The sequence below is a fragment of the Lotus japonicus genome, chromosome 1 (assembly GCF_012489685.1).
Source record: "Lotus japonicus ecotype B-129 chromosome 1, LjGifu_v1.2".
In the NCBI taxonomy this organism is placed as follows: Eukaryota; Viridiplantae; Streptophyta; class Magnoliopsida; order Fabales; family Fabaceae; genus Lotus; species Lotus japonicus.
In genome coordinates, this window is record NC_080041.1 from 81,214,426 (window position 1) to 81,228,618 (window position 14,193).

The 14,193-nt window shown below is 39.6% G+C and overlaps 2 protein-coding genes across 2 annotated transcripts; both read right to left on the reverse strand.

The window, feature by feature from the left end:
- Window positions 1-5,914: 5,914 nt before the first annotated feature.
- Window positions 5,915-6,667, reverse strand: LOC130747943 (uncharacterized). Its single transcript, XM_057601001.1, has one exon. The coding sequence runs from the start codon at window positions 6,665-6,667 to the stop codon at window positions 5,915-5,917; it is 753 nt and encodes a 250-aa protein (XP_057456984.1).
- Window positions 6,668-8,988: 2,321 nt separating this feature from the next.
- LOC130719585 (geranylgeranyl transferase type-2 subunit alpha 1) lies at window positions 8,989-13,755 on the reverse strand. Its single transcript, XM_057570206.1, has 8 exons — window positions 13,505-13,755; window positions 13,253-13,412; window positions 13,018-13,178; window positions 12,793-12,897; window positions 11,162-11,953; window positions 10,865-11,045; window positions 10,203-10,386; window positions 8,989-9,631 (listed from the first exon to the last, which is right to left on the reverse strand). The coding sequence occupies exons 1-8, from the start codon at window positions 13,618-13,620 to the stop codon at window positions 9,243-9,245; spliced, it is 2,088 nt and encodes a 695-aa protein (XP_057426189.1). The 5' UTR covers window positions 13,621-13,755; the 3' UTR covers window positions 8,989-9,242.
- Between the last annotated feature and the right edge of the window lie 438 nt (window positions 13,756-14,193).

A 14,193-nucleotide genomic window follows, 5' to 3' on the forward strand; every position in this document is an offset into this window, starting at 1 on the left:
TCCATCCCTCGACACGTCCGCCACCGTTAGCGTTGTGTCACTGATATGCACAAACGGTAGTCTACTTGCCAATAAGCCAGTGCCTAGCCAGTCTGTGTACCAAAAGGAAGATGTACCAGCACCTAACTTCACGCCAAATCCATGAGCCACAGCGTCCCTGGCCCTCAAAATACCTCGCCACATATATGAAGTACCCAGCTTAGGAGGTTCCACCAAGATGGAGTTTGATTGTAGGTACTTTTCACTCAACACTTGAACCCAGAACTTATCTTTCTCTTTCAACAAACTGTGCACTAATTTGCCCAGTAGGGCTTCGTTACTTGCTATTGCCCGCCGGATGCCTAGCCCTCCTCGTGCCTTTGTCTGCGTCAACTCACCCCAATTAACCAAATGCCAATTCCTTGCATTCCCTCCTCCTTTCCCCCACACACAGCTACGCACCAGCTTGTCGACGTGCTCACAAACTGAATCAGGTAACCATAAGGATTGCATTGTATGTATTGGTAAGGAGGTGAGAACCGATTTTGCCAAACACACTCGGCCTGCCCGATTTAGAAGAGCATTTTTCCAAGAAGCAAGCCTCGAGCTTACCTTCTCAATCAGCGGTGCAAACTGATTCTTTGTGACTCTACCCTTGAGTAGTGGAATCCCAAGATACTTCCCAAGATCACTAGCTCGTGAAAACCCCGCGATGTGTGAAAGTTCTCGTTGTTTCCGTTGGTCAACATTTGTGGAGAAAAGCATCCTTGATTTATCTAAATTAACCTTCATCCCGGAAGCGTCACAGAAATCTTTCAGGGTGTCATTCCTCATTCTCAATTGATCTTTATTGGCTTGGAAAAATAGCAGCACATCATCCGCAAAGAATAAGTGTGATATTCCAATCCCATTCTTAGTAATCCTCACTGGTTTCCAAGTATCTTCCGCTACCAATTTCTGTATTTGGATGGCCAAGCGCTCCATACAAAGAACAAAGAGATAAGGAGATAATGGATCTCCTTGACGAAGACCTCTTTGGGGTGCGAAGGGTGTTAATTTAGAACCATTCCAAAGGATTGAAAGTTTAGGGCACCGCACTCCCCACATGATCAAATCTACAATCTTTGGTGGAAACCCAAAGTCGTAGAGTGTAGCACGAAGAAAATCCCAATTGACTCTATCGTATGCTTTTTCCAGGTCAATCTTAATTGCTACAAGTCCACCTCCCTTCCTTGTCGTGTGAATGGTGTGCATTACCTCCTGAGCCAAGATGATGTTGTCCCTTCCTCTTCCAGGAATGAAACTACCTTGCAACGGGTGCACCAAGTCATGGAGAAGAGGGCAGAGTCTATTCACCAAGACTTTAGTGATCACCTTATAGGAGACATTGCAAAGGCTGATCGGTCTCATCTCCTTAAGGCGCACTGGATGATCCACCTTTGGTATGAGAACAAGAAGTGTTTCCAGCAATTTCGGATCAGCTTCGCCATGATGGAATGCTGAGGCCACCATGTTGTGGATCTCTTCACCTAGGATATGCCAGTATTGTTTGTAGAAGAGAGCTTGGAATCCATCTACCCCAGGTGCTTTGTAGGAATGCATGGACATAATTGCGCTCCTCACTTCCTCCATTGACACGGGTGCTATCAACATTTCCCTTTCCTCCAAAGGTATGGTTGGTGTAGGGTTCTCCATAATGTGATTTCTGTGTACCTGCACGTCATTAGCAAACAAATTAATGTAAAATCTTCGTGCCTCTTCTTGAAGCAAACTAGGGTCAGTGCACCAGCTCCCATCCTCCACAAAGAGACCATGGATTTTATTTCTTTTGCGTCTGACAATTGGGTGAGCATGAAAAAATTTTGTATTCTGTCCCCAAATCTGACCCATTTCTCCCTGGATTTTTGGTACCACAACATCTCTTCCTGGTACAAAATATCGCCATACTCCTTCTGAAGCGCGCTCTCCAATCTAACTAGGGCTTCAGATCCCCTCCAGTCCAACTCTCTCTGAATACCTAGAAGGCGTCGCTCCACTCGTTTTTTTCGCCTGTGGATGTTCCCAAAAACATGGCTATTAAAATCAGTGGCTGCCTCCTTGACATTATCTAGTCTCTCAGGCACTGTGTGTTGTTTTCTTTGCCAAGATTGCTCCACCACGGCCTCAAAGGAGGGATGTGTAACCCAGGCCGCTTGGAAGCGAAACGGTAGAGTTGCACGGTCTCCGGCAGGTGCATGTAATCGTAGCAATAATGGTGAATGGTTCGAGTAGACCCTAGCCAAATGCTCCACATAAGCTTCAAAATGCATCGTCCTCCAAGCCACATCCCCTAGGGCTCTATCCAACCGCTTAGCAACTACTCTTCTCCCGTTTACTTTACGTTCCCATGTAAACTTTGGACCATTGAATCCCAAGTCGATGAAGCAGCACTCCTCCATCATGTTCAACATGTTTGTCGCTCTTGCCAATGAAAAGTCACCCCCGACAACCTCAGCCGGAGAACCGATCTCGTTCATATCTCCTATCGCTAGCCAAGGTTGTGAGAGTCTCCTTCTCAACCCGGAAAGGTAGGCCCAAAGTTGCACTCTCCTCGTTGGGTTTAGGCTAGCGTAAGTAGCTGTCAAGACCCATCTCCTGCCATTGGCATTGACCGCAACAGTAATCGCTTGATCACACTCCTCGATGAAAGAGATATCAAAGTTTCAAGCAATAGGAGCAAGAATCCATATACCTCCACTATGACCTTGTGCCTCCACTTCCCGGATCAATTCATAGTGTTGTTGTCTCCAAAAGCCTGCAACACGTTGAAATTTGCAATGTGTCTCACAAAGAGTCACCAGAGAAGGGTGATAGGATTGTATCAAGTCCTTCATCCTCCTTTTCCCACGGGCGCCCACGCCGCCACGAATGTTCCATGCGATTATGTTGAAGTTGTAGCTATCCATGGCTTGACTATCATGGACACTGTTTCTCCTGGGTCAAAGGGTGGGTTCTATAAGACCCAAGATTTTAGAATTAAATAAATAAATAATTTCCAGCTCACGCATAGGATTATGTGTAAGCGTGAGAGGAACTTGACTTTCGTTTGATGGTTGGATTAATATTATGAAGAATAAAGTTCAGGAAATGACTAAGAATAGTACTATAGTCGATATAGTTATAGCACAAGTAGTATTTACTTATACCTAGGACGAGAGCGTCAGTAAACGACTAATTTGCACTTAAAGACACGATAGAAACTAATTCCAAAAATCTTCAGAGAAATGTTAGAACTTCTCTTAATCCTTCCATGACAAGCGTTTCGATACGAAACCCTGGAATGTACAAACGTCCGATTCTAGTTCTCGGAGGTTTGCCGAAACTAAAACCCTGATAGCTCAAGAAACCTAAAATAAACGGTTGATGAAGACTTTTTCTATTCGGAGCTTCAAACGAAGATTCCACACGCATACACCCATTTCTTTCGATGTTTCTAATCTTTCTTCAGAAAGAAGTTTTCTCATCCGACTTCAACTGCAAAAAGTAGGTTTTCGGGTAAAATAGATTTACACCGACTTTAGATCGTTCACTTTAATTCTGAGAAACCTGTTTTGAGTTTTGGAATTCTGTCGCCAGAACCTATCTTAAGATTCACGGAGGTATGTGCAGGAAAAATCGGAATCGCGAAATTTTCTTTTTCCCGCGTTTTCCATTTCCTATAAATAGCTTGAAAAATGAAAAAAAAAAAAAATCACCACCAACACACACACACGGCCGTGAGCAAGGAGGAGGAGAGGAGGAGAAGTGATTTTTGCCGATTCTTGTCTGATTGTCGCACAGTTCGTTGCTACGCGTAGGCCTCAAGGTACTGATGTTTTTCTTTACCTCTGATCGTAAATTTTGTCGCTTTTCTCTATGTCTTTCTGTGCTCAAAGTTTTGAGCTTTTTGTAAAACTGTCCAAATAACTCGATTTCTCTATCTAAACTTGTTCCCTGCATGCCCAAGATCATGTTTAGCGGATTACATTTCGCCGAATCTCGCCGAATTGCCGCCGAGTTTCAATTCTGCTCGAAAAACCCATTTTTGACCAAAGCTTCGCCCTTTAGACTTAAAACTCTCAACTGAGCTTAGCGTTAGTAGGATTAGTCGTCATAATCGTCGTTGGTATCGACCCCATATAATTTGTTTTTCGAAATTCTGATTTTGAGTTTCAGAGCTAAAAATATTGACCAAAATACCCCTGCGACAGTTTTCGACCCGATAATTTTTCTGAGAGTTTCCCTGGCCTAGATATCGCCTAAGAATACCTAGGAATTGATTTAGATCGAAGAAAAAGTTCGGAAACCCTATTTTTGAGAGTGGCCGAAACCTAATTGTTAGGGTACCGTGTCCAAAAATAATTTTTGGCTCTCTCTGACCTGAACTATAGCGTAGCTCTTTCAATTGTCGAAATTTTGGCGTTGGTTTCGTGTCATTCCGAGTTATGTAGCTCGAGTTATGCTCGTTTTAGCGAACGAAGTCTCCGTTGTCCATTCGTGCCCAAATGTGAACTCTGAAGTTTTAAAAACCTTCTTTACAATTTCGATTAGTATTATTAGATCGTGTTGCTCCTAGTGAGGCTTGTGTTGATGATTGTGTTTCCTTGTTCTAGGTTCACAACTTCCATGCACAACTTCTACTCACGAAGGTAAGGGTAACTCAGTTTTAGAGTGTCCTTGAGTCTTGCATGTATTTATCGCACTGCCTGCGTTTGAGATGAAGATGTTTATATTGATTGGCTTAGGATTATGATTATTATGCTTGCAATGTTGTATGCTTGCTTATGTTGACTGTTTCTGAGGCTTGTGTCAAATGTTTTCTGAAGGCTTCGGCCGAGTAAACTTATTGAGACGTGTGTCTCCGTTTTCTGAGAGGCCTCGGCCGTTTACTGGTTTCCGTCTTTACTGCTTCCTAGTGGATAGAACATGTGGTTACTTTGGATTGGTCCTTGGTTGGGCTTTGTTGTTGTCTGACTTGACATATAGGGCTTAAGTATAAGTGGCGATCAGGAGGTGTGTCCTATGATTGTCCCGTCTTGTGTGACGTTAAGTGGCGATTAGGAGGTGTGTCCTATGATTGTCCCGTCATGTATGACGCTATAAGTGGCGATGAGGAGGTGTGTCCTATCATTGTCCCGTCTTGAGATACGTTATTGATCGATCCATTTTGTTAGCAGCATATAGTTGCATTATAGGAAACTAACACCTGACCCTATGTTGTTGGATTCTAGTTATTGGTTCATTGATATCTGATTTGATGTTACATTGTTGAGGTTATTATTACCTGAGTTAATCTATGTTTAAGTTGTTGATATATGAGTTGAGTTATGTTGCTAGTTATTTACCATGCCAGGTAATTAAATTTGAATAGCATGATTTTCTCTTTTATACATGGTAATTGCATGGAGTTAACCTTTTCTCTTCCGCCGAAGCTTAGCTGCTCGAGTTGGAGATCGAGTTGTAGGCGGTGGAGTAGAGGTGTAAGAAGCAGCTTTGCTTCTCTTCTTGTGGACTATGTTTGAGTCTCCTTTTCAATATGAGAACTCTGTTATTAAAGCCTTGCTTCCGCCACTGTTAAAGTGCGCATGTTTATTCTGAACCTTACTTATGGTATTGTAAACTATTATTACTGTATATCGGGAAACAGGTTATTTAAATAAAGTTATTATGTGTTTCCAACCCTATGGTATTTAGTCATTTTCAAAAAAATACCCTTGGATTTTAGGGATTGCAGAATAGTCCTTAGACTTTGTTAGGTTACTTAATGTGATTCCTCAGTTGAGAAACCGGGGTGTTACAACTGTGGTATCAAAGCTTTGGTTGAGAAAACCAGAGCTTTTGGGTAGAGTGTCTACTTAAGATGTTTGAACTCTGAGACCGATTGATGGGGTGTCAATCGCAGAAAGAGTGTGCTTGATTACTGTTTATATAGATTATTTTGAAGGTTGTTCGTAAATGAATAACCTTCAAGCCCAACAACCCCAAGCACTGGTTTTGTCAAATCAATCTCCAAGCATATACACGCATATCGTCCTCTTTGCATGTCATGCGTGTTCAAATCCACCCTGATAGGTGTTCCTACCGCAGATGCAAGTGTGAGCAGGATGTTCTTGTTGTAAAACTGAAACCCCAGCCCAGGAATTCGGATCCAAACCAGTGTAGTACTGATCCTTGAGTTTGTTGCTACGAAATCCGGTGTCCACGGCTTGACGACTAAGTAGTGATCATATATCAGCCATGGAGCCCCAGATATGGCTCTCCTCTTGTCCTCATCATTATCAAATTTCACCAAGAAGTATCCATGATGAACATCTCGAATCTCATAGCCACCAGTTAATTTCCACATGGTTCTCAGCTTTTCGCATAGTGCGCCATAGCCAATGGTTTTCCCCAATAGCTTCACCACGAGACAGTCCTCCCATGGTTTACACAGTTCCTTATAAGTGTTTGGCTCAATAGAGAACATGGGAAAAGATGTGTTCTCCTCCGCATACTCCATACGCATGATGCCGGTTTCCACCAGGTTTACAAATTCTTCCGTCTCATCTGCCTTCCTAGCCCCAAGCACCTTTTCTTTAAAAGTAGGTTTCCGTCCCGTGCTTTCCGACGGCTTCCCGGCCGGGGTTGCACCAGTGTGTTGTTCACCCACGCCTTCGCTCTCAACCTCCATTTGTCAACGTTTAATATATGGCTACAAGAAGATGCTGTTTCATATTAAGATTTTATATTTGGAAAATGCTAAATGGCACGATGCCTCCGTCGTCGAATAGGCACGAATCACGTTTTTTTCCTGTGCTTGTCTCGTGATTTCAAATTCACTCTCTTAGAAGAGGGCTCTGCACGATGTGGGACTTTGTAGCATTTTTTTTCTTCTTCAATTTCTTGAGAACACTCACATGGATGGAAATCTCTTGAATTCATCTTTCACTTCTTCAACATTGCTTTCACTTTATGTGCTTTGACCCCAGTATCCTGGCCTCATAGACATTAACAGAAATACAGAATGGTTAATGCATGACTATGTATCAAAAATCTGTTTCTTCAAGTAAGTCTCTCCATAAACACAAGTACCAAACCTTGCATCATCGATCATCCTAATGACAACACAATAAATACTTCAAGATGTAAGCAAGAACATAAACAGAGGAAATGGGAAGACAACTTCAGATATGAGAACTAAGCACGAGAATCTCATGACCATGTAAGACAAGGTTCTCAGAGTAGATTTTCAGTTTCAATTTTAACATAATGAAACTGAAATTCAGAGCAAGCCGCAAGGGTTTTCATCTTGAATTCCCCCAATTTCCTCCGTCCAACAAAGGTTTGAGCAAAGGTGTTCGAGGCTCAATTAGGGGCTTTTGGTCCTCACCAATTCTAGATCCTGATGAATCTAATTCCAATCCCGATTTTGAATTATCATCTCAAAATCATACAACAACAGATTTAGGAGACAAAAAGGCAGGAACAACCAAGGTCGATGTCTTCAATGCGGCTGCGGCTGTGAAATTCTTCAACACATTTGAGTTCGTTTCCTTGATGTCTTATGGGTTCGATCTATTGGGATTGTTCAGGAGAAGAGGAAGGGGAGGGTTTCAGTGTTCAAGTCGAATTGGTTGAAGATGATGGATTTCAGGCAGAAAAAGAGACAAAACGGAGAATTAGAAAAGAAGCGACAAAAGCGTTAAGAATTTCCACGTCACTCGTGCGTCTTCGTGCTCCTATTTGTCGTACCATATAGAGGTGCTCTTTATATTTATATATATCAGACGTGTTTAATATAGAATCAATGCTAGTCCCCCACTATGAATTAACTAATCAATGAGTGAAATTTATAATATTACTCCTTTATTGAGTTAAAATTAAGGCAAAAGTGCAACGACTTTTATCTACAATGTAGTTACTATAAGTTTTCCATGGGGATGGGTGGGTTGAAGCTATATTTTTGTATTCGTGTGGTTCTTCATTCTTTGTATAGATTGATTCAATGGAATCAATGTTTGAACATATGTAATCAGGTAAGGTGGAATTGGTATCCATTAGCTTATTTTAGTCTCTATAATAGGGGAACAACAAGCCAATATTGAAAACATTAGTTGAAGGAGTTGGGACAACCGGACAAGAGTAGAAGTTATAAGACTATAATCTCTATGTAGGTTAAAATCCTAATATGGTTCAAAACTCCGAAGACCTGTTTTTCGAAGCACCAAAAAAAAAAACTCCTTAGACTACTTATGTTTATTAGCAAATTATACAACATAATGTACTACTCTTTTTGCATTATAACATACCTCCTTGTATGGACTCAATACATTGAAGGCTATGTTTAGAAAACTAAGTTCATTTGGTGGTCAAGATAAAGATGATTGAGTTGAGGATAAAATATTCTATCATATTTTTTTCTTACAATATTCTATCATATCTTAATATTGTTAAGCCAATGAGGCTATTGGTTTATTTTCTTTAGTTCATTAATCTAAATTTATCATGAGGGACGAAGCTTCTCACACTCAACCTCTATCACAACCACCATTGTCTGGCACCATCCAACAATGCCACAACTCAACACCACATAAGTGCTCCATTTACCTGACTCCATTTTGATTTTGCTGCTAGGCCATAAGCCATTTTAATTGGGGAACCATTGCATTGGTACAAATACGATTTATACTCCCATACTCCAATGTTCTATCCATTTACTGATAAACTTATATTTTCGATTTTTAAATCAATTTTCTCTCAGCACAATCACCTTCTGAAGGATGCACTGTCCAAATTACAAGTTTAAGATACACAAAAAAAGATGCTTCCATCCTTTAATAGAGGATACACAACACCTTCATGCACGTGAAATTCAAGACTAAAAAGGCATATCCAAGATCTTGTATATGCTAAATTATTATACAAAAACTGGACCTTTTCCTTCATGGCTGAGGAAAAGCAGTGAGCTTTGATTATTTGAATTTTGAACAGAAAAGCAATCACTCATCAAAATTCAAAGATGTAGTTTTTGGACCTTTGGTATAGTATAGATGGTAAAAAAATGTCACTCAGTTTTACATGCCTTACTATAAGCAGTGTAGCGCCTAATGCAAGTACCAAAAGCATTACAACTACAGAAATGCCGTGTATCAAGGCAGGTATAAGGGATACCCAATGAGTGAATGACCTTCTAGATGAAAGGGTATCTATATTATACCAGAAAATAAAACTGTATCCCTAAAAAGCCAACATAAAAAGTTAAGAGTTCAAGATAATTCCCCACCATCTAGCCACTTCAGAGTAGGCAAAACTTTGACAATAAAGGACCTGAAGTTCTCATCAGAAACTGCATTCCCTGTTATGTTTAACTCTGTCAAGTTCATGCTTTCGAATATCAAGAAAGCTTCCCAAAAATTTGTGGCCCTGGTGCTGCCAGCAAGGGTTTCAAAACGATCCCAGGCAAATTCTTCTGTATGAGCTAAAGGAGAAGAGCATAGATATCTTGTGGTGTCAATCGAGTGAGAGCCTAACTCATTGTATGAGATATTCAAGACTTTAAGTGACTTGATCAATCTGAGAGGCCCCAGAGCAGTAAAACTACCAATTTTATTATGACTCAGATTTAAGCAAGATAGAAGTTGCATGGCCTCCAAACCTGTCAAAAGATTCAGTATGAGACACTCTTTCCACCTTTAGACACAATGTCAAAAGCTAAACTTTCCAAAAGTGATCAGCCAAATATAACTTAAGCTTAGATGTAGATACAAGTATACAACCGTCTGAGATCCAATTTCTTTAGATAATAACTTCAAAGATGGCATCTTATCTGAATGTCTGTTATAGTTGGGTAAATAGATATTGCATGAAAATATAACATTCAAATCATTAAAGTGAATTTATCAATTTTCATTCAACCATTGATGTCAGTGTTCTTACTAATGCTACATATATTCAACATCAGGAAAGACTTGAGTTAACAAAACATGGATAGAAAGCGGGAGGTTTGCTAAATGTTGTGAAAGTTAAAAATGAAATAGAAGAGTACAATTTCATGCAGTTTAGTTAAGTATAACAAATAGGGGCTTCAGGAATCAATGATACAGGATCAAGCACAATGGCGTATTAAAATCCATCCTACTGACACGGTTAGTAGCAACAGGTCTAGAATATTGCAATATTTGAGAGGAGGCAAAAGGTGCGTCAATGCAAAATTATAAGATTTCTACCTTCAATTGATCGAAGTTCGTTGTGGCTAAGGTCTAGCATTTGTACCCACAATAAATTCTTAATAGACCCCATCCGTGACAATGATAGATTTTGCAGTCGTAGACAGACATAACCTGTGATTGTTTCTGTAGCATCTTTATAGTGGTGGCAGTATGGTAGTAAACACCTCCTAGTTGAAGTTATCTGCAGAATCCTCAGCACATGAATGTAAAGAACTGATTTCCAATTACATAAGATTAAGGCTAGGTTTTTAACAATAAACGCATACCAGCATGGCCTCATAAAAAGGCTTCCAAAGTCAAGTGCAATTTTATCGAAATGAGTTTACTGAAAAAATACATGTGGATAACTACAACATATTCCAATCTGAGATTTTAAGCAAGAGTTTGGTTCTGAAAAAAATTTCGGTTTCAGTTTTTTTCTTTCTTTCCAATATCCCAAATAAGAATGTTAGAAAATATTTTTTGGCTAAACCCAAATGATAGTCATGTTTTCTGTTAATCATTTGAGATTTGAGAGCAGACAAAATGAAATATACAGTTATTCCAACTGACTATCATAATTAATATTCACATGAGCATTTGAACCATGATTAACAACAGTGGAAGGGGCACGAAATCATGTTCTGGTAGATATTTAACACAGAAAAAGAGTACATTACCTGCTGAAGTAATACCAGACTACGCTCATCCTTGTAGTATAAAGAATGTGTTGGATCCAACTTCATCAGATCATCATAAAGTTGAAGAACTTCTTCAGTATTACATTTTCTTTTATCATGTTGAGATGATAACAAATCAAAAGCAGTCAAAAGTCTTGCAAGTGTAAGCTTCCCAATTTTACTACAATAAAAAAAAAAGGCACAAAATCATATAGGAATAAAACGAGAAAATATGAAAAAGAAAATACTAGGTAACATTTCAAATAATGAACTCATCCATTAACAAATCAACCCTACCAGTCATACTCAGACAATAAATCCCGAAAATTAGTTATTTCTTCATCAATTTTCTCCATGCTCCAAATGGATTTTGTTGGAATATGGTGGTTTTCAGTAATTATCTGATCAGCACAAAGAGTTGAATCTGGTTCCTCAGAATGATCAATTTTTTGAAAATCTTCATCCTTCCATGAAGTCCTTTTCCCACACTGTTGGTCAGCAGGATCCGTATAAGCAGTCTGTGCACACACTTTAAAGGCAACTTGGGAAGGATTGCTATAATGATATCCGCTGGAAGAGACAATACCGTGTCCAATGCTGATCTCTACGGAGTAAGTTTTCGACGATTGGAGCTCTATATTTCCAAGCTTTAGATACGCAACCCAAACTTTAGCAGTATTTGAGTTGATTGTTGAGAGTGGTTTCCAAACAAGATCCTCCTTTATAAGTTCAGATTTAACAGACACTGATGATGAGTTTAAGCCTTCAACAGCTTGATTGAAATAAAGAATAACCGGAAGTGTTCCAGTGTCTGATAGTGTACTATTCAACAGAGACAAACCACAATCATGAAGGCAGTTGTTTCCATTTAGGGTTATATTAGATCCATCAGAAGGCCAAGATGAAACAAGTAGAGGAGCATCAGTTTTCACTGTTTGATCAATAAGCCAAAGATGATAAAACCAGCCACTCTGATCATCTGGATCAGTAAAAATAGCATTATGGACATGCTCATACTCCTCTTCCAAAACTTTTTCTTTAGGGAAATATCCTTCAGCCTTTCTTTTCAATAAATCAGACAAAAGCGCACTGAAAAGTTCTTAAAGGAATATGTATTAATAAAGTTAGTTAATCAAGAGCCACGTTTTATCCAATGAAACAATCTTCAAGAATAGTGTTGATTTGACCCCCCAAAAAATTAAATGAAAACCAAAAAAAGATATCAACAACATTAATGGGATAGTACATGTACACTGGCAAACTTCCCTACACTGTCAAAAAATATCTTTCACATCCAAAGATAAAAACCACTGCATCATGCACGATGACCATTAAAGACCTAGGTTATATTTTGAAAGAAAAGGGCAAGTCACCAAATCAAGCTCTGAATGGGGTACTTTAAATTCATGTAACAATATGTTATCAATCTGTTTATGTCCTTGGGAATCTTGTAGAGTGCTTCAAAGGTTGAAACTGATTGATTAATGACCATACTAAACAGTACTTATCAAATACCCAGATGGGTGTAGGCATGCAAGCAAACCACTGTCCTCACTAACAAACTAACAATTGATCAAGCACAGATATCAGAAGCACACACCCAAAGCCATGTCAAAAACATTTGAGGATGATCAATGACAAATGTATGTTTCTAGAACATAATTCAATAATAAAACAGCAATAGACCCTAAGATGCGCGATACAGCAATAAAACATCATTCCCAGCTTAGCAATTTCTTCATTTTTCAGAGACACATACATGCTCACTGCTAAGACGAGTAAAACAGTTCACGGCAAGTTGGCGAGTTTTGAACAATATATACAAGTCTATGTAACTCAGGTAGTTAAATGAGTTCAACAGTAGATAAAATCACACAGCCAGCAACTGAATGCCCCTTTGAATTATAAATTCCGCGACAGTGTCATACCTCCGATTATGCCACGCAGAGTAATTACTAAAATTAGCCCCAATCACTTCCTCTGTGTATTTCAACTCATCCTCATCTGATCTTTTCATCAACCCAGCAACAAACCTGCAAAATCAAAATGCACACACACACACACACACACAAACTTACCAAACCATCTCCAAAATCAAATAGCATAAACTCTTTTCCATAATAGAAAATGCAATATCAATATCAATATTTAACCTTCGGTAATTCCATGCGTGAAAATTCCGAGGATCGGCCTTCTGAAAACCATTCAGAAGACGCAATTCGTTGTCCACGGACGAATGCCCCTTGCTTAGCACCCATTTTCTATGATGCCAGGCACCATAAGACTTGAAATTCTTCCTCAACGCACTCTCCACCTGAAAACCGATACCAAAATTCACCATCTACACTATTCAGGATTCAAATCAATAATCTGAAAGTGAAAACGCACCACTCTAAGTTCCTCATCGAAGAGAGATTGACGATCGGAATCGGAATCGGGGTGAGAGAGGGAGTGTTGAACGGCGAGTTTCCGGTAATTCCAAGCGGTGTAGCATTCTGGATTAGCTTCCAGAAGCTTCGCGCTCAAATCTAGGGCTTCCTTGCTATATCTGAAACCAGAAATTTGAAATTAAATTAAGAAAAAGTGAATTGGAGAAGAAGAGTGTGAGTGAGAGAGAGTTGAAGAAGAAGAAGGAGCAACATGCGATTGTGGTGATTGGAGAGGAACTGAGATTGAAGTGAACGAAGCTTTTCAGCTTTGGCTGCTAACGCTGTTGCGTCTTCTGGCTTCGACGGGTGGCGAGGACGACCGTGCATTTTTCAAACACCAACTCTTGTTACTTCACTTCACTGTAAGCCAGCCTTCTCCCTCATTTTATTTTAATTTTTGGAAGCAGATCTCAGAATATTGTTCATGGTTTGGATTTTAGTTATGTTTTTTTAATTTTTAATTTTTTGAATTTGGTTTTATTTTTTATACCTAGTAGTGTTTTCTTTTAATTTAAGGGGATGCTCTCCCAACAAATCAGAGACGACACCATTGTGACCTTGCTCGGTGCAAGTTAGGTGTGGCGCTGATGTGGAGAACTTGAATCACTTGTTTCGTGATTGTGATGCATGTTTCCGGCTTCCATGTTATTGAGTGATATTGATTTTTCCGATTCGTTTTCCCTTCTTCTTTTGTAACAATATAATGTATTGGGGGTGCCTATTTTTGGTGGCTTGGAAAATGTTGAAATCATGGTGTCTTTGATATCGGCTCTTAGAATTATAATTTTGTGTTACAACGAATTTTAATCTCTTTGTAGCATTGGAAGCTCTGAGCTTCACCCTCACACATTGTAGTGACACACAACAACGCTGCAAGTGCAGTGGTTGAGCTTCATGTGG